This window comes from Sphaerodactylus townsendi, linkage group LG13, assembly GCF_021028975.2.
Source record: "Sphaerodactylus townsendi isolate TG3544 linkage group LG13, MPM_Stown_v2.3, whole genome shotgun sequence".
Lineage (NCBI taxonomy): Eukaryota > Metazoa > Chordata > Lepidosauria > Squamata > Sphaerodactylidae > Sphaerodactylus > Sphaerodactylus townsendi.
In genome coordinates, this window is record NC_059437.1 from 37372437 (window position 1) to 37394108 (window position 21672).

At 43.2% G+C, this 21672-nt stretch overlaps 1 protein-coding gene across 1 annotated transcript in view; it reads right to left on the reverse strand.

Annotated features, from left to right (window-relative positions):
* The window catches only part of OSBP2 (oxysterol binding protein 2), a 128252-nt gene extending 106795 nt beyond the window's left edge, over positions 1-21457 (reverse strand). The window contains exons 1-2 of the mRNA XM_048513920.1: positions 21102-21457; positions 5471-5679 (exon numbers count right to left, since the gene is read on the reverse strand). Of these exons, the coding sequence (XP_048369877.1) occupies positions 5471-5679; positions 21102-21373 (481 nt within the window). The 5' untranslated portion in view covers positions 21374-21457. The remainder of the gene's footprint in view (positions 1-5470; positions 5680-21101) is intronic.
* Positions 21458-21672: the final 215 nt, after the last annotated feature.

Consider the following 21672-nt stretch of genomic DNA (forward strand, 5'->3'; position numbering starts at 1 on the left):
TGCACCTTGCAACTGGATCTTACTGTGCAGAATAGCAAAATACACTTTCAAACAACTGTGAAAGTGGATTGAAAGAGCATTATTCTGCATGTGCGGAAGGGGCCTTAGTGGGCCTCTATGGAACTGCTATGCTACGTCAATGATTACTAATTGCACTGCAGCCAAGAGGCAATTGAGCAGGAAAACAGTGCCTTGGTAAAGCTTGCTTGAAGTGGTTATGTCAGCAGCAAGTGCTGTCTGCTTTCACAGCTATTTGTAACAGTTGAGCCATGAAGCCAAACTTGCAAGGAAGTTCGCAGAAGAGAGGGCATTGCAAAAATTAAGCCTAAAGGTCTGTATTACACAGAACCTCTCCAGGGAAAACAGGAAAAGTTTTGTTAACGTCAACACACAGAATGAGTCAGTAGTTGTGTCACAGATGATTTGATGGGGAGCTTAATAGCTGCTCTCAGAAATTCAGCTCAAAGCCTTAAAAATACAACCACTGCGTATTGGGGGGGGGGGGGGGCAATGTCTATGTTTTATTGAAAGAGAACCTTGAGAGACTGCCAGACTGACCCACCCATGTATATTCTGTGCACACATGCAGTTCCTCGTGCATGTGAAGAGAAGGGTAGTGTCAGCAAACACCGAGTTAAAATAGGGAGCCAGAACTCTAGTTATTCAGTTTCTAGGGCTTGAGTTGGGGGAGTGGTTGCATTTCTAGCAGTATTTTCCTGATCGGCTGCTTCGCATCTGTGGCTGGCATCTTCAGAGGATCTGATGCCAGCCACAGATGCAGGCGAAACGTCAGGAGAGAATGCTGCTAGAACACGGCCATACAGCCCGGAAACCACACAGCACCCCAGTGATTCCGGCCGTGAAAGCCTTCGACAAGACTTGCTATCTGCCTAGAATGGGTGAGAAGTTAAGCAGGATGAGCATCAGGCAACAGCAATAGCAAAAGATGGGCGTGTGGAACAAAACAGTTTCATTTGCCGTGATGGTGAATGTGATAAATGTGAAAGTAAACCATAAGAACAAGCCAGCTGGATCAGACCAGAGTCCATCTAGTCCAGCTCTCTGCTACTCACAGTGGCCCACCAGGTGATCATTAATTTCCATTGCTGTTGAGGGAGCCCTCCTGTGGCTCCATCCTCTGTATATGGAGTTTAAGAATGTTAAGTTCATAACAAGCATCTCAACTCGAGCCCAGCTGAGCACCCCCGTTTGAAATGAATCTACTCTTCTGATACTGGTGTTTGGACCCAGGACAGCTTAGCAGCTACATCCAATAAACTCTAAAAAGAAGCTTTGCTAGGAGGTGAGGGGAAGATGTTGTTATATTCAGATGAATTCTACTCTCCAGTTGATTCAGAGAATAACTCAGAGAAAATGCATCTTAGGCAATATATAGGAAATTCGGTTATAGAGCGAAACACACCTTCCATTTAAACATCATGAGGGACCACATTTGTTTTAAAAAACTAAGCTAAAGAATTGTGTTGGGGGGGCTCTTTTGGTGGAGGAGAGCTTCAGACAATTTTGCAGGGCTAGCATCAAAACAGCATAATCATGCTACGATGTAATCATACCCACAATTTTTTGAAAAAGACAAACCTGTAGGTCTTTTAAAAAATCTTGGTTGAAAGACACCCCTTCTCTCTTCTCTCCCCCCCCCCCCCCCCCCCCCACTGTAGCATTTACTGGAAAACTCTTGACTTTCAAAGCTTCCCAGAGACAAGGAAGCAAGGGCAGGAAGCTTTCATTCAAAAAACAGAAAGTCAAGGAAGTGACAGCCCCAAATGACACTGCCAAGCAGGCAGCTTCTGCTGCATAATGTATACATCCATTAAGGTCGAGTAGATAAAACCACCAACCCCTATGGTCAAACTCAAACAGGAAGGTTTGCATGACATGATTTATTAACAAGATTCCCAACAGATTCTCCCGGGGGGGGGGGGGGGAACACGATGCCTCGTTCATGAGCACTTATGGATGCTGAGGGGGAAGTCTCTGCAGGGTGTTCTCACGGTCCACTGCTGCAAACACCACACATGGCATGGAGTCAGCAGGGATTGATCATGTTTATTTTTTAATATAAGATGTAAGCAAACGGTTGAATAATCTCTGGAGAGGGTTAAAAATCCCTCTAATCTGTGTCTGACGCTGTCTTTTAAGGAAGTATGAAATTGGGACCATCTGAATCACAGCCTCACTTGCTGTGCTCCTCGTAAAAGGTAACCACATTGGTTCACTGGATTGAGCATTGGATGCAACAGGCCTGCTGCCTGGCTGAGTGGGTTGAACAACACTGTTAACTCTTGATGAACGTAAGTCTTGTTCAATTCCGTAAAGACAGGGCAATTTTAAGTAGACTGTAAAACTCAGTTTGCTTTCTCCTGCATGCTCATATTGACAAGACACAGAAGGAGACTGAGCAAATCGAGTTTTGTACCACAAAGATGACTTCTCACATATATTACAATATTTTCAGATATAGAATTCATGTACATGACGGCTCTGATACTTTTGGTACTGAAGCACACAGCTGAGGGAAGCAAAAAATGGGAAGGGGAGCGGCTAAAACAGAATTTAGTCTGAATGCGAGAGAAAACATGATGAGAAAGGACAGGGAAAGGGCTCTTTGGCAAATAAAAGGCATTGAAATCAGGACAGGCAGGTGGTAGAAGACTCAGGCTGAGGGGCAATGAGAACTTCAGCAGTTCCAACTCATAGATAATGAAGATCTGAGGGAATCTATGTTCAGGATTACTGTTTTCAGTTCTAAAATTGGAAAGACTTCTATTCCTACCTGTGAAATACACGTGTGCAGACTGGTATTCATAATGGTGCTATTTTTTAATCACAAAAGTGACTGGTAGATGCAGCACCGTAACCAGCAGAAACAGAAATCATAGGAATATCCTCAACAAACCTTAAGGCATTAACATCTTTTGGGACAGCAAGTTCAATACCCAACCACATTCAAAATATTTGTTTCTTGACATGGTTTGGGATCACAGTTAGGAAATCCAGACTACCTGGGATAAATGAAACTGTTAACTCAAATTAAATATCAGTAACGGCAAGGAAGGTGCCCTTATTTTTCAGCATAAGGACAGGAAAGCATTTTTTGAGAAGTTTTATTTATCAAACTGCAAACCATGAAACCATGTCAAATAATATTAAGGAAACAAAATTTTACTGTCAGAATGCTCAGAAGAGGGCCCAAGAAAGTTTGCCAACTGACCCTCAGGAAATATACTTTAGCTTTTCCCAGAAACTCACTCTTCCATTGACTAAAGTTTGTACAGTGTATTGTGCAAAGCAGTAGGTTTCATGCTGTATTAAATGGCCCAATTCTTTAGGCATGCAAGAAGAAGAAAAGGAAACTACAAAAAAGCACTATAGGCACTCTGCTGACTTGGCTAAAGCTCAGAGTAGTTCCCTTCTTCACTGTTAATTTAAGCAAGCCGTGCTAAATATAGTCCTGCTTAATTAGCAAGTCTTACCAAGTCAAATACACACCCTCCAGCTATGTACTATGCTTTCCTAACTACACAGTAATATTTTAGTGGACCCAAACAGGCATATGCTGAGCCGCAGGATGGCTATGTTTTGCCTGTTCAAGATGTTAACAGCTCACATCCTATCTGCAAAGAGAGTTTATTGCACAGGTTTACTTTATACATGAGCCTTGACTCATGTCTCCAAAGGGCAATAAATTGAAGTCTGTCAAAGGAAATTAGTACTCTGAAAAGCTGAGAGACGCCTTGTTGTGGCCAAGGGAGAACATCGATGGTTAGCGGCTTCCCAAGAAGTCTTCTGTGACTCAGGAGAAGAATTACGATTTTGATCAGACCGCCATCAAGGGAACCCCATTCTGGCATCTGTTGCTCTGGAAACTGGGGCAATGCCATTGATACCACATAAAAAGGTACCTTATAAACATCAGGACCCTTGATAGCTCCTTAACCAAGGACTGATTGCTGACACTGGAGGTGGGAAATGTCTGCTCTAGAATGTTTGGAGCTACATAAAAAATACACTGCATTCACAATGCTGTTTAGTATGAAGAGTCAGCACCTTGGCATACATCTTTATTAATCAACAGCTTAGAAAACCCTGTTGACATTCTCTCACTGGTTATACCAGATTCTTTCTGAATCCTTTGCTTTTGGAATATGCCCTTTAGAATTCAAACTATTGCAAACTAAGGCATGCAATGATCTTGCCACCGCTGCCTAGAAACATTTGGCGATTTTACTGATTTTCGCAAGCTTTTTTTTAAATTGGGAAGTTGTTAATTAAAAAGAATTAGTTGTTTGGCACGAGCATTTTAGAATCTTGAAGGTGCTAATTACAATGCTTTTGTACATAGAAATTCGGCTGCCCTTTAATAAGACATCGCCGATTTTTCACAGGTGTTCTGGAATTTTAATGCAAATACATGAAATATTTTTAATTGCATTTCCATTTGCATTTCCCTTTATCCAAACAACTGACAACAGGCTAGTGAGTGCAAATTTGAGGATCAAAGGCCTTTTTAAAAGGGTGCTGGGAGGAAACATTTAAAACATAACCTATGTGACTTGTTTACTAGATGGATGGGTGTTGTGTGAAAGAATGGGCAACTACTTACCTTTAACATGTTAAGAGTCATTACACCTGAACCTTTTTGATGTGTTGCTAGCAACTGAAATATCCAGGTGTACTGATTTTCAAACAATGGAGTGACTTTTTTCAGAAATTGAATGAGGTGATTCAGCAAAATTATTTATACCAGTTTTCCAAATCAGACTTTGTGGGGAGGGCAAAGAGAATGATGGACAGGCACTGCACAGCTCCGTGGCACCTGACCTGGAAGAAACTGCCCTCTGCACCTAGAGCTATGCTGGCATAACAGAGGATGCAACCAAGCTCTTTCCATTCCGCTGAAGAACTTCACTGCGTTGCACAACCAAATTCACGCAACTTCGTTATAATCTGGAGAACCGAGTTTGATTCCCCACTCCTCTACCTGAGTGACAGAGGCTCAGCTGGTGAACCAGATGTGTTTCTGAACTCCTACATTCTTTACCTTGGGCCAGTCGCAGTTCTATTAGAACTCTCTCAGCCCCACCTACCTCACAAGGTGTCTGTTGTGGGGAGAGGAAGGGAAAGGAGCTTGTAAGCCACCTGGAGTCTCCTTACTGGAGAGAAAGGTGCAATATAAATCCAAACTCCTTCTCCTCTTCTTTTTATCTACACTAAGCTCAGAAACCTTAGCTCTCAGGGAAAATTTTTTTCCAGAGCTATAACCTCAAGACCAGCAATTTCAAGTTGTCCAGCACTTCCTCTACAGCCCTCTTCCAAGAATACTGATGAACAGCCCTTCTTTGAATCTCGCTCTTCCAGCACATTCTTCCACTACCTGGGAAGGTCTGCAAGAGGGCATAAGAGTTTTGAGGGATCTGTTCCATGTATATGCACCAAGCACCAACTCTACCTGACTGGTTGTCCCTCATACGAATGGCTTTGGCCTTAGCCAACTCCAGAGCTGTGACCCACCGCTGCCGTTCCACTTCTGAACTAGCCTTTAGATGGTATGTCCTTCCCCCACTGGAAAGCACAATGTTACAGGAGTCCTCTGTATCAATGTGGGCTGTTGACAGGTTGATGGTTCCTCGGCAAGTGTGAGCCATTTCAGCTTGGGTCCTGCAAAAAAAGTAAAGGAGGGATGTAAATGCCCTAGATTTCACATCTGAATCTTTTTAAAAAATCAGGTGGCCACAATCAAGAAATAAACACACCCGCTGCCTGTGCTGTTTAAGCATTAAAAGTTGGAGTTTGGCAAGGCTACTGGAGGAACTCACCCCAGAAACTGATTAGTTTGACATAATCAATGCACCTAGGAAACATGACCTCTGATTAGTTGTACTATAAAATACTACGTTCATTGCAGAACCCAAGAATATTGTGTGAAACACTGAACTGAAGTGCAAGGTTCTTGCTCCCATGATTACAAAAACAGGTGAGCAAGATTGAAACCCACATCTGTACATTGTTGCTACAATCAACAGCTTATAAATCATTATGCATACAATTACTTAGTTTGCATATTTTGTTATGATTCAAGAGTCACTTTTTAAAAGATCCTGAATTTGATAGCTACAGTAGAAGCAAGAGATAAAGCTATGTAAAGTTACACAAAAAGGACTAAGATAGATGTTTCACTCAAACTTCCACACCTCCCACAATATTATGCCCTGTTCTACATGCTGCTGTTATGTTTTCAAACACTTCTACAGTTGGAAACAGAAGGCTCTCTAAAAAATAATGGCATCAGAGCTTTCAAATCCACTACCAAGTGCCAAGAATTCATACATGTGTAACAGCCAGAGATTAGAAAGAAGCCTTTCTCAATTAGCTGCAATGTATTACATTCTACATCACATAAGACACAAATTCCCCAAACCTGTAGTTCTTTGAAAACACTGACAGTCTCAACTAGAAGCAATTTTTGTTTGCATCTGATATGAATTGTTTTCTTGGCAAATAATACTAACATTCCTGGGTAGGATGCATATGGAATCCTAGCAATGCTAGTATTATGAATGAATTTTGGTAAAATGTAACTTATAAATTCTGGCAAAGAATTGCACATTTATTTTAGTTTTTAAAGGCACAATATTTTTGGCACCAACTGCTCTGCCAGCCCCACCACCCCGTCTGTCCACTCCTATCCCCCCAACCACTAAGGAGGAACCTGAGGAGCACCAGTGATATGCCACAGATGTTCTGCAGGGCTCAACAGAAGCCCCCCATCCCCATGCCCATTCCCACCCACCCCCCAACCATCATGCCAGGTCCTGTACAGCACAGGCAGTGAGCTGCTGAGGCTCCACACAGCCTGGCAGAACCCCCCCCCCAATTCCCCTACCCATCGACTCCCACCCCCCAGTGAGGCAGGTAGTGGCACCTTCCTGCCACTGCCTCCTGTCCCAGCCTGAGCCTCCCCACCCCCAGCCCCCAAACAGAGCCCACTGTCCCCCTGGCCAAGCCCAAGCCTCCCTATCCCACCCTCCCCCATCCTAAGCCTCCCCTTTACACCCTCCCCCTGCCCCAAACAACCCTGTTCCCACCAGCCCTCCCACCAGCCTGAACAGTCCCATTCTACCCCACCCCCCACCAGACCACCTCATTTAATGGACTCCTTGGAACACATGATCATCACCAGGTAGGCAGAAAGTGGGCAGGGCAAGGGGAGGCGGGTAAGGCACCAGTAAAGCCCATTGTGAGGGGAAGATGCTTGCTCACTCCTCCTTTTCTAGAGCCCATTGCATTTCTCCCTGCAACGGACTTTGCTGCTAGTGTCCCTAAAAAAAGCCTTGTCAGCCTAGCCCTAGCACTTCACAGCCAATTCACTTGTGGAGCTGGAAAAGGAACGGGAAGAAAACTGCGCAGAACATCTGACCCAGGAGCAGTAGAAGCATGCCCTGAGGTGGGGCAGCTGCCAGAGCCCAGGGCTGTTGTCTCCCCACCAGTGCAGCCTTCCCCTCCTTCCCGTCACTTGAGTGTGCCACTGCCTGTTTTCCTATCTGCACATGCTGCCTGCACATGCTGCCAGAAAAGGCTATACAGCTGGTCCACAGTAGCAGCACTCTTGGCAGACGTGCTTCTAGCTACTTGCACCACCCAGTGTGGTTGTAAGTGTGAATGATGGGAAAGCTGACCAGAAGAGGAGGAAAAGACAAAGGCACGTGAGGAGCATGTAGGTGGGTGGCAAGGAAAGTGTGAGTGGAGGCATATGGGGGTAAGAAGAAAAAGGCTCCCGGGCACTTAAGATTTTCTAAAAAAACAACTTGATTTTGTCATCAGTAAAAGGATAGTTTTCAGCTCAACACAGGAACAAAGGAAGATCTAAAAAAAAAGGAGCACTCTGAAGTCATATCATCTATGCTACAGAGTCATAACTGTACCCTTCAGTAGCAAGCAGACGAGCATTTCAGATTTTCCTATCCAGCATTAGTATCTGAACGATTGCATAACAAGATGACATAAGCAGGTTTCCAAAGCCTCAAATTTGAGTTAATCCTGAACAGAGAAATACAAATATGAACTGCCATGAACTGCAATACAAAAATTAGATTAACAGTCAAGAGCAGTTTGTCAACAAGCACAGGGCAACAAAGGAAATGTGAAATTGCAGAAGGAATAATTTACTGAACGATGTCCTGATGGATAGCTACACTAGTGTGTGACAGCAGACACAAAATGTCATTGTAGGGTGCCTTAAACATGAAGACTTGTAAATGTGGCAGAATTTCTCAAAGACCAGAGTCCATGCCAAACCCCAGGTACTCTTTGCAGGCAGGCACGTTTGCCTGAAACAACTCTCTCTGTCTTTTTTACTGAACATCCAGCAGGAACATAAGAACATAAGAACTAGCCTGCTAGATCAGACCAGAGTCCATCTAGTCCAGTCCTCTGCTACTTGCAGTGGCCCACCGGGTGCCTTTGGGAGCTCACATGCAGGATGTGAAAGCAATAGCCTTCTGCTGCTGCTGCTCCCAAACACCTGGTCTGCTAGGAAGAATATATCTGAGGAATATGTGCGACATGTGGGATAGTCTCAAGTAAAACATATGGCATTGCACTTTCTGGATTTTTCCTGAAGGGACAACATATGAACTTGTAATTTTGCCCAGGAAGATTCAGATACTGCCAGCTACTGCTGTTCTGAATGTTAGTGTACTCATCTTGAATATATTTGAGTATTGCACAGAAGTGACAGTCTGTATCTACTGCAGTGCTTTTGTTCATGTGTGTTTTGCTGCTTGTATTTCAAGGCTCTTTAAAATAAAAGTTTTACCATTTTTGTTTATTCCCAGGTGTTTATCACATCACTAATATGTTCAAAGCAGCACCAGGTGAACAGTTAAAGAAAAAAACACCAACACAGGAAAATGTAAACTGTTTGCTAATACCCCAGTTATATTTAAAACTGAAATTTCAGGAGGCATGATAAAGTGACCTTCCTATAGGGTCAAGCTTTATTCTAAGGCAGCCTCCAGGAGAGGAAGAATGGTAGTTAACTCAATCGAGAGAGAGCTGCCTTATGCTGCTTGCTCATTTACTGTGAGTCCTATGAAAACACCTCTCAACAAAAATTGCCAAGTGACTTCAGCCATGAGGGAGAAGACAGAATGAGCAAAAAAGAGGTAACAAAAAAGAGGTAACAAAAAAGGACAAATATTCAAGTTAAGAAGTCTCTTGTAACATTAGTAAACAGGGCTGCTTACTCATTCAGTAGAGTGGGCAGCACACCCATTTTGCTAATAACATTTGGAAAAATCAAAATTTTCAAGAATGTATTAAATGGCACAGAAAAGGCTGGCATGTAAGTAAGGAAACCAGAACATGTGTGGAGGAGGAGAATAATGTGGAGACTCAAACAATGGAACATAACTCAGCTTTCAAATGCTCGTAAAACACCTACTTCATTGAAGCAAAACTACACACTGGACTCAGCTGTAGGAACCAGAGAAGGATACTTCAAAAAGCAGTATAAAGATGCAGCACATTTTTTCCCCAAATCAAGCAGCGGAAATGTTCAGCACAACTGGAAAAAGAAACCTAGCACAAAATGCAGTTTGTCTAAGTAGTGCTCAGGCAGCCTTCCTGTTTTGGCTTTGGGGATACCAGAGTTCTGACAGAGTCAGGCAATTGCAAACCACTTCCAAAGATCCCCTGCCTTGAAAGCCCTACAGGGTGGCCATAAGTCAGATGAGACTTGATGACAAAAAAAGTGCAAACTAAGGAAAATGATTTAATCTTTCATATCCATCATTATTGTTAATATAACTGACATATTATATGATTGAAGGATTTGCTGCTGCCTTTGCAGAGGAAAGGTTACCTTCTGATAATAAAGATCTGTTGAAATTTTAAGTTAACTACAGCAAAGTCATTCGAAGCAAAAGGAGAAGCATGGGCATGGAATGAAATCAGTTTTCATTCTTGCTGTAAAACCACCTTAATGATTGCTGTAAAACCACCTTAAGGTGGGATGAAAGAAGATCAATACGTGTGCATAGTTTTCAAACAATCACACATGGCAGGTGGCTTACAAAAATGCCAAAACTTGCACCTCGTGGCAAAGTAGCAGTGAAATCCACAGAACAATGTGGCCAGAGTCAAGGACGCCAAAAGAATGCAGCAAGAAATAGCCGAGCTGAAGCACTGAGGTTGGGATGACAGCAAAACATTCCAGAAAGTGGTTGTGCAGCTGGCAGCCGATCCTTATTGCAACACTGAGTTACTTGATAGCAGTGACCAAGACAAGGTCCTCAGCTTGCAGGATGAATGCCATTCCTGACATGGAAGTGCCTTGGCTAGTAGCCAGATCTAATAAGAGCTGTTTTCCTAAGCAAGTTGTATTTATATATAGTTAAATTACTGCAAGGCACTTCGGGAGATCATCTTTGACAGAAAAATTGACTTAAACCAAATCCACATATTTGTCAGCTGCAGCTCTTGAGAGAGCTATGATCTTTCCCCTCTCAGTAAAACTACATAGGCTGTTCATGTGTTCCAGCACCAAACATCTGGGAACACAAACCTCAGAAGGAAGCACGAAGAAATGTGACCTTTGCTACAGCAACAGATTGGAGATCAAGTACCCAGGAATCAGGATAATCATCATCAGCTTTGCTCTCTGAAAGAGTTCTCTTTACAAAAAAAGAAAAGATAGGTAGAACAGCATTTCCAAATCTTACAAAAGTTGTTAGGTTTCTTGTAATTTGCCTCATTTTTACACTACTCCAATCAATCCGTGCTTTCACACACCAAACATCTGACCTGAATGTCAAGAACTAGTTCCGACACACTCCCGTATTCCAATCAGAGTGCTTTTACTTGTTTTAAATAAGTCACATCACATGATAGATTGGGGATTCTGGAAATGCTGCATCACTGAACTCTTCTTCCGCTTCCACAGCCATCAAGTGGTATGATTCACAAACCCGGGGAGACAGCCAGGTGTTCTGCTGTCCTATGTAAACAGACTTGCTTTGTCCTACTTTTCTTCTCACCAATTCCTCCATTTAAATGGTTATATAAGTTTTTCAAAAATTGTACAGCAATTCAATTCCAAGTTTTAACAGCATGCACATAAGAGCACTGCGCACTGGGCAGCCCATGTGCAGAAAAGGGTTTCTCCCACCATCATATACGCCAATTGGTCATGCTGACAGGGGCTGATGGGAATTGTAGTTCATGAACATCTGGAGAGCCGCAGGTTGCAGACCCCTGACATACGCCTTCTGAACTGTGAGGCAAGCATGTTAATCACAAGCATTAAGGCCCAGAAGAGGTGATGCAAGACAGACAATATAAAGTGCAACGGCATACATGAGAGTACTCCTGTTACTGCAGGATGCACCTTTGTAGCCAGCATCCAGTGCATGAGGTAACGATCCAATCACATAGGCTGATGGCCTAGGAAAATTAATGTTGCAGTAAGTTAAGTAATGTGGTGTTCCAGGCCATTCTCTTCATCAGCATCAAAACCTTGAATGGCAGATAATGAAAGGCAGTTGCCTGCCCTGCCAACTGGACACTATCCTCTTAGAATCCAGTAAATGGTCTCCCAAAAGCACTTTCCATTTCAAACATACTGAAACAGAAAGCTTTTCACAGGGAAGTATGATGACTACAACTTCATAACTGTAGTGCTCCCTAGAGTTCAATGTATTTTTTCTGAACTAGAAATTTAAAGAACTAAAACCCAGCTACTTTTGAGCTACCAGTATGAAATGTCATTGGTTTGGCTTTTAATGCAGACTTAAGCATGATTTACTGTTTGAGTTTTGGAAAAGTTATCAGCTGCTAAAGCTGGCATGACCTGTAATTTACTGTATAGTTGGGTTGGAAAGTGGAGAGAGTTCAAAAGGTTTGGTCCTCTGAAGGTATGGCTGAGGCTATGACAACAAATGGCCAAGTGAAACTTTTTTTGCCTGGTTTTCTAATATGAGGCTGAGTACTTAAACGATCCTCACTTTAGCTTTACATTAGTCACATGATTGCCATGGAGACAAAGTTCTGTTGATAAACTGGTAGACCTGAGCCAGGAACACATCCTTGGAGAAACAGCTGTCTCTAGATTTCTGACTGTATAATCTGCCACATCCTTAGTTGTGATTGCTATTTCAACAGTTCAGTGATTCCAGACTGTAAGACATTTGCCAATTTGATCCCTTCCCATGGAATTAAATTAAGAATGGGGGCCTTTCCATTGAAATAACTGGTATTGTAATGGCAAGACTATCTGCAGTTTTACATTAGAGAATTCATAAATATTGTTAGATCTAATTTTCTCTCTTTCTCTTCAATTGGAGCATGATGACTTATATTATTCTGTTTCCCCTGAGTGTTTCCATCGCTACGTACCTTCTTCAGCCTGTTCCAAATAGGAAAGAACAGTCTTCCTGTTTTTTTGTAAATACTTTAAATTTTACATGGTGACAGAGACCTCTGGCAGACCTTCCAACTGGTGCAAAATCCAGCACTCTAAATCATCAGAGCCAATGACTTCACATTTGATTCCCAGTAGCAGAAAGGTAGCCTTAAAAATACTCTGCATTTCTTGTATCTCAACCTTAGCAGCTGTAAGGATTGCAAGGATAATGCTGAAATTCCATACGTGAAGGAGTCATACAAAATGCTGGAAAACAAATTAACACTGGCTGTTGTGGCCGTGGTCTGTGTAGACCAGGGGTAGGGAACCTGCGGCTCTCCAGATGTTCAGGAACTACAATTCCCATCAGCCTCTGTCAGCATGGCCAATTGGCCATGCTGGTAGGGGCTGATGGGAATTGCAGTTCCTGAACATCTGGAGAGCCGCAGGTTCCCTATCCCTGGTGTAGACCATGGCCACACAGCCCAGAAAACCTACAACAACCAGTTGAATCCAGCCGTGAAAGCCTTCGACAATAAATTAACAATGCTTGATCAAAGCATTTGTTCTGATTTCCACACTGCAAATATTGCCAAGGTGGCACTTGGGATTCTTAAAGGAGAAGTAGCATATAAGGCTAATGGATCCTGGCAAAGCAAAATTCACAGTGATGTGAGGAATTACTTTTTTCCCCTACAGAATTTTTTTGCAAGAAAAACAGAACTGCAAAATAAATGTACCAGAGAACGCACTGTTAATATTATAGCACTGTCAGCCAGAAGTTGATCCTGCAAAATAAACACTGCTATTTTCTTCTCAACTGAGGACAGTGGAGTTGCAAAATCAGCAAGTTGTAAATATACAATGGCTACATATAGTAGCTCCGATCAAATGTTCTCCTACACCATCTGGAAGAACATATACTCAGGGTTCTGCATATGCCATGTTTCTGTAGGAGTGAAGGGGACAAATGCTTCCATAATATCATCAGTTTTCATATTGTTAACATTTTATTGATTAATCTCTTGTTTCCATGGTGGTACATTCATGTGGTTTGAAAGTGTGGAGGGGCAAGTCTCAGATATCAGAGAGATGAGTGAACAAGATCCAATGATCACAGGTGAGACAAGACTTCAGCATCTTGGCTCCTCCTATGCCTTGCAAAAACAAAATGATATAAAACAAAGTGCTACAGAACTGCGAAGGAAACAAATATGAAAGATCTCAACTTACCTAACTTTTAAAACCATGTTCAAAACCATGTTCAAAGTCTTGCATGTGCTGACTATTACATGCCCATCCATTGCAGCCTGTTTTAATAGACTGTAAATTCCCCAAGTATTCTGCATGTGGGTGCATGTGGGGGGTGTTTACCCCCCAAGGAAGTTATATAACTGCAAGACATCCGGCAGAGCTTCCAATGTGCATGATTATAGTTGCCATATCAACCCACTTTTGCTAAGACTTAAACTGGCAAAGAATAGTTCGAATCCATAGAAATATTTTTCTCCTTTTGAGAAAGCAGCAACAAGATGCATCCAAATTTCCTTTTCACTGACCCATAAATACAAAATATCCAAAGAGGCACATACAGCATTTGGGGGTTACAGAAAGATACTTTGCATTTCAGCTCTGTGGACTGCAGCTTTCCAGAAATGATAGGAGGGAACAGTCAGTGTCTAACACAGTGATGCTCACTCAGTGGTTCGGGAGCATCAGGTGGCTCTTTGACGAGTCACCTGTACCTCATCTCAGCACTGTCACCAAATATGGCACCTGCCCCAATTTTTAGGAAAACGAGCAACGCCTTTGCCTGGTTAAACTTGCAGTTGGCAAACCGTTTACACCTTAACACAGCCACTACCAGAAGAAGAGGTGTGCTGCAAGCCCCCCAGAGATGAAGGTTTCAAATGTGGCTGTTGTGCTTGACAGTAATTCTGGATGTGGCCTTCTACAAGCTGCAGACTGAGGACCACTAGTCCAACAGCTAAACAAGCAATATTGCACATAGGAGATCCTTTAGTGCTTGGTCAGCAGGAATATTCTCTAATAACAAGCTGTGGGATATTGCTTATCTTTGTACTTACATAAAAGTTTACATTTGTCTTTGAAAATTTAAAGCCATATATTTTCCTTACGATGTTACAGAGTGCACAATATTAAAAAGAAAAAGATTTCACTACAAACTACAACAAATAACACAAACGATTCCTGTCCTGCCTTCCTCCCCAAATCCTCAATTCACTGCTAGGAAGAAAACAAGTCCTTTTTTCCACATACACCCCATAGCAGGATTCCATTCACTTGAAAAGATTTGTGCGCTGCAGAGCCCATCCCCTAGCTAATAAGCTAATGGAGATATTTACAATGCTAGCATCACTCGTAAAGTATCTGTGAAATAAAATTATTGTGGGTTTTAAGGTCCCTCTCAGTCCTGATTGCAAGAGGGCTGAGTAATTTTTTAGAAGCCCATAAACTTTGCTATTTCTTAAGCCATTTCTTAAGAATAACCTATGAGAATAAGCAGGAGACCTTTGCTAGGTGAAGCACTATGCATTTCATCACAGGAAACTTAGCATCTTCATGAGCACCAGCTTATGAACAAAGCCTCTGCATCAACTCAATCCAGGTGCCAGACAAAGGCCAAAGAAGTTAAACGAGGAGAATTCCTAAATTGTGGCTATGGCAGAACTGCTGCTCTTTAAGACAACAACTGCTGAATACTGTGAAGGGGCATTGCTCGACAACAAGATATCATGGCCGTATCAGTAGGGTCAACCACCATTTCAAAGTCTGCTCCTCCCACATCCATTCACCAGAGAGAAACCTGAGACCTCTCCAGTGAACAGGTGCAAAAAAGATTCTTTAGGACTGCAGCACTTTCCTGATGAGCACAAACCTGGTTTATTCTCAATCTCACACATTCCCTCCTTCAGTTTATTTCCCAGTAAACAGGGTTCTAGATCAGGATCACACATTGTTTGGGTTTGTGAAGGTGTTCACATTTTGACATCACAAGCAGGAATGACAGATGACACAGGGGTGGCCAACCTATGGTGCTCCAGATGTTCATGGACTACAATTCCCATCAGCCCCTACCAGCATGGCAGATGGGAATTGTAGTCCATGAACATCTGGAGCGCCATAGGTTGGCCACCCCTGGTTTAGGAAGTCTTCAATCATAGCTCTGTATGCAGAGGGAGGGAGCACACGTCAGGTTCTCATCACAAATCAACTCCTATTTGTGAAAATCTAAACGCACGCACAAAATGTGGTGTTGTATGGCATGTGGTTCATATAACTGCTAGTTTAATATATAAATTTAATACCATTCAATAATGATGGGTGAACTGATTTCTTAATGAGGTGCTTTCCATATTGGTTCCAATATTCAATTAGAAGGAACCTTTTAAAGCACTAACAGGATTATGAAAAAGTGAAGAGATGTTGCACTACTGTTAGATAAGTTAGCTTTTGTTGTAGAACCACAGTTATTTTTGTATTTATTTATCATCACAGCATTAACACCAAAAATGTAAAGAAATTAGGATTAGGTTTCATGGTATCAATACTTCAAAAATGTGATTACAGTAATTAAACTGTTGCATTAGGATCTGGAAGACCCTGCTAGAATCCCCACACAGAAATTTGCTGAGTAACCTTGAGCTTGTCACAGACCCTTGGCTATTGTTGTATAGTGAGCTTAAATACCTGAAAACCAGCTATTTACATTTTCCAGCCATCTATTATAGGCAGACACCCATCAAGATAGCAAAACACGAAATACAGAAGAGTGTAGCAAAGTCAAGTCAGAAGTACAAAGGCAAAGACAGGGATTAAACAGGATCAGAGACTTCAAAGTCCAAACACCAAACTGCTACCACACCACAGTTTGGTTTCCGGTTTCTTATATACTAAATACCCCTCCAGTGATGGGGTGAGCAAGTTGACGCTGAATCTCCTGTACCCGGCGTAATATAAGGAGGTTGGAGAGTTTGAACCTGGCAGCAGCTCTAAGACTGTGTACTGTGTACTCTATCTGAGCCACTGACTACAGGAGGCACAGGATCTGAGTCTGGAGGCATTGCCTGGGACTCTCAAAACAAACCTGTGCAATATCCCAGGTTTGATTCTTCATCAGAGGTGTCCCCAGTCATGCTGTGCTGGGTCATAACACAATCACCCTCAAACCAATCACCATATTCACATTGCTGACCTGATTAGCAATGTTCTTTTACTCAGCATGGAAACGCAGCTTGGAACTTTCTTATCTACAGCAGTTTTGATTTCCAATGCCTCTGAAGTAACGGGCAAAAGCAATCTATGCACCAAGCACATCTAAAACACCATCAGACGCCAGTTGAAAATTAACACTATATTTTTGGAACCCCTGCTTGAAAAGTGAGAAATTGAAAAGTGCTAAATTGAAAAGTGAGAACTTCATTCAGGTCAAAGACTAGGGCTAAAATTGCTACATTTCTTTAGAATATACCACTCCTTGTAGGAAACACTGAAAGAGCACATAAGGAAAAATTAACCAGAATACTTCTATTTAGAAACACTGAAAAGTAGCTCCAGGAGTTTTATGTGCCCACAATGTTAAATATAGAAACAAACTGGAAAAACCTCCATATTTCAGAAGGGTTGCATTTACAAACAAATGCAAGGATTGACTGTTGTGCACCTGTTTTAACTGCAAGAAGTGATCACCAACTGCTCAGCCCATGGATGGGGCTATGAATCAGTCACCAGACCTTCTGAGCCTCTCTCAGAAGCTGCAAGAGGCCAGGAAAGTTTATAGACCTATCTTGACAGTGGAATAAGATGCAGTACCAGTATGAAACAAGTAGTCAGACAAATAAAAACTACAGCACACAAGACTACAAAGGACCCCAGCCGTGACACAGATTGACAGTTCCATCATATACTTTGGCCAAAGACCAGAGTCAGCTACTAATATGCAATCATGTCTCACATCAGGTTCCGCTGTCTGTGAAGTGAGCCTGCTGCTTCCAAGAAAAGGTTCTTGCTACTCACATATAATTGCTTCCCTCAACTGTTGTCCTTGTGATTCTATGTTGATTATGAAATGCTGCTATACATTGAAAATGTTGTAGTGCTGACATTTAAAAGCCCAAACAACCAGATTATTCACAAACACTCCATTAAAGCAAGGTCCCTCAATCCCCTTCCTTAATTCTAGATGAAGGATTCTACTTTGGATGCATAGGGTCATTTACTGGATCTATTCTTACCCAAAACTAAGTTACAGGTCAGCACTTGAATTAGGCTAATTTAGCACTTGAAGTCTGCTTTGAAAGACATGAAGCTGTATATTTACACAGCGATACCCCCAACAGAGAAACCAACTAATATAAGGATACCTAGTAGGCCTCCAAAAGTTCCATCTGAAAGAGTTCATGAAAAAATGTGACGCCGAACAAAATGGAAAGTGTTACAACAGCAATGTTTCTGCATGAGCCCACTAACAGTGAAATCCAAAATGGGGGAAATCGAGTCTTGGAAGCGGCGCAGAGTTGCGCCAATGCAGGTGCCCTCCCCGCCTGAGTAAGGGGCAAATACGCTACTACGCCAGCAGTAGGGCACTGCACAACTGTGCAGCACCTGAAACTGGAAGCTGTCATGCACGCCAGCACCCTTTCCACAAAGTTCACTTCACTTTCACTGTCACTCTCCCGAGCATCCACATTCAGAAGTACTTGCACACCACAAGTACTCATTAAAGGATAATTTTACCAGCCAGTCTCAGGGTAAGGGAAACTTATCACACTATTCATTGTATTTGTTTTGACACTCCAAAAGCAACAGATGATTAAAAACAATAAGTGTTTGTAAGTCACCGCCAAACAAAGACTGGTAACAGCCATCGTGTTCCCAATCATGACATATGGTTGTGAGACATGGACACTGACAAAAACAGATAGAAAAGTGGATGCCTTTGAGCTGCGGTGTTGGAGAAGACTTTTACGAATCCCATGGACAGATAGAGTCGCCAACAAAGCTGTCCCGGAGCGTATTAACCCAGAGATGTCCCTGAAGGGCAAGATCACTAGACAGAAGCTGACCTACTTCAGACATGTGATGAGGGCAAATTCACTGGAAAAAAGAGATGCTACTCGGAATGGTCAGTGGCAAACGGAAATGGGGTAGGCCAATGACTCATTGGTTGGAAACCATTAAGAGGGACATGGACATGAACATCAACCAACTGAAAGAAGTTGTGGCAAACAGGGAAGCATGGAGGGGACTGGTTTACAGAGTATCCAAGAGTTGGACACAACTAAACAGATAAAGAAGAGAGAGTTTGTTAGTCTATTCTTCTTGTCTTGGTTGAGCGAAATACCTAGTTCCATTCACAAAGGTCCTATACCAGGGATGGTCAGCCTACAGCGCTCCAGATGTTCACAGACTACAATTCCCATCAGCCCCGCTAGCATGGCCAATTGTCCAATACTTCAAGGTCTCCAGCTGAAGGGGGAAAAAGAGCCATGAAACAAACATTAATCAGCTTGGGCTTTTCTTTCATCTAAAATCCTAAGAATTTTAGCTTTGGTTTTTGCTTTGACACACACTGCCCATCACGTCAATGTATAACTTGACATTTTATTTTGATTGTATGCATTTGTGGTTCTCCCACATCCGTTCCATTTACAAATCAACAAAACATACAAGTACATGGATAATTGCCTGAGTAGCATTAGTTAGAGCTTTGAAACTGCCACAGTTGCCCAATAATATATTAGCAATGGTATCTACTGACTAGGATTGATTTTATGAAAACAATGCATCTTTTAAAATGGAAATTTTCCATAGAAGAGCTGGAAAAATTTTTCCCCCTACATCTGAGCAATGCTCACGGTTGCTATTTTTTAAAATGATGATACAGCAGCATATGAAAGCTGAGAAGGGCAAGGTCTGTTGAGCTCATGACTGGAGGGGGAAGAGAGAGAACAGTGTACATATTAATGTGGCAAACTGGAAGAGCTCTGCCATTACTGTCAGGTAAGGCTACATTGGCAAAGATGGTTATAACAGAAACCAGAGAGGAAGACTTGCCGTAAGTCTTACTGTAAAAAGGGGAGGAGAATCAGGAACTGTGGGCCCCTGTGCTCCCTCAGCCATGTATAAAGACAAGATGTAGTAACAGCAGAGCGTGGCCATGCAACAAAAATTAAAAGGTGCCTTTTAGTAACTTCCTAATCCACAAGTAAGAAGAAGAGTTGGATTTATACCCCCCTTTCCTGTAAGGAGACTCAAAGGGGCTTACAAACTCCTTTCCCATCCCCCCTCACAACAAGCACCCTGGGAGGTAGGTGGGGTTGAGAGAGCTTCAAAGAATTGTGACTAGTCCAAGGTCATATAACAATAATGATTAGGACTAGCATACTTGATAGCAATTATAAATATGAAACCACCACCAGTCCTACTGCTACTATCATTGACACACATACAACAACACTCCTGTGTTTAACTGAATCATTTACTTAGTGAAGTGAAAAATTAAGGTGCCTTAATAATCTGGAACAGTATAAACACAAACCTTCCACGGCACCACAAAGACAGTAAAAAAGGAGCTTGGTCAAAGACAATATGTTGATACAGACAAATGTTTTCAATTACAAGTTACTATAAAAACAGCTTTACTTTTCTTTCAATAAAGAAATTTAAATTAACCTATATCCTTTCATTGCCTTTGACAAAATAAGAGATCTTTGAAAGTTGATTGCTAGGTCTTCAATACAGCATTCACTATAGTAGTAAACTCACATGAAGTGTACAACTATACGCTGAATCTGGAATCAGTAAAGATGAAGAATTTTCCCCCCTTTCTTATTATATTCTCTTCTGACCACGTTATTCACAAGTCACTTATAACCCTACCTAGTTAACTGAAGCTTAATCGTAGAACTCGGTTGTTTTAAGTGCAGACCAACAGGGCTCAGGTTGCCCTTTTGGAATTTGCACATAAACAGAAGGTTCCAGCCAACTTAAAGTCATGCTACAACAAACTTGCCAAAAGATTTTTTAAACAGAATTTAGACTGAATGTCTCGGTGCAGATTTGTTGAAGTCAGGCTCTACAGTTCCATGTAATACCCTACATCACTAAGAATGGTACCAACCCAAAACATACTTCCAAGTTTGCAGTGGCCAACGAGGAATGGGGAATCACAGAATCATGGAGGGTGCCAGACAGGCTCTCTAGTCCAACTCCTACACTCTGTAGGATCAGAGCATCCCTGGAAAATACCTTACCCTTAGTAACTACAAACTCCCACAACTATTCAAAGAGCAGATCACCAACAGCCTAGAGCATCCCTGGAAAATACTACACCCTTAGTAACTGCAAACTCCCACAACTCCTCAAAGAGCACATCACCCACAAACACACCAGCCTACCATGGGGAAAAGGCTCCCCCCACACACACCAGCCCCTCCTTTCGTTACTACAATTCACGTAATAGGAGCGCACATGCAAACCCTCATCAGACTCCCAAAGGCAAACCGACTGACCTCCACCCTCAACCCCGGTTCCTGGAGCCAAGAGAGCGGGCACAGACTCTGACAGGTCTCCCTCCAGAACGTCCAGAGGAGCCCGTCCCCTGGACTTCTAACGGCACGCTCATCCCTAATCCACTCGGGCACCGTTACTACGGTACCTGTAGTAGCTCAGCAGTCCGTTGCTGAGCACGAACCACCGGCGCTGGTACCCCTTCAGGTAGTTGGTCCACTTGAAGAGCCAGCCCTTGTAGGTGTCCGAGCCGGGCCCGGCGACGGGAAGGGGGCCCTCGGAGCTGGCCGCGCTCAGGCTCATGGCGGCGCGGGAGGGCGGCGGCTGCTTGCAGGCCAGGCAGGGGACGGCGCTGAGCAGGGAGACCAGCCCGCGGGTGCTGCCGCTGCACGACGACGACGACGCGGCCGCCTTCCCCATAGACGCCGCTCCGCCCGGCCCACCCTCCCGCCAGCGTGTCTCACTCAGCTCTGCTGCGCTGCCCTGCCGCCGGGGCTGAGGCGAGGGGGCGTGGCTTCTCGCACGTGACCGTGACCGGCACGCCCTTCTCGCCTCGGCACGTGACGCTGAGAGAAGGGCGAGACGGGCGCGGCGCGGCGCGGCGGCGCTTCTTGCGTGTTCTCTGTTGCCCACCCTGGCGGAGAGGGGTGGAGCCTGCAGTTCTGTAGCGGCTCCGCAGGCCCCCTGGTGGCGGAAAGGAGAATCCGGCCCTGGGAAGG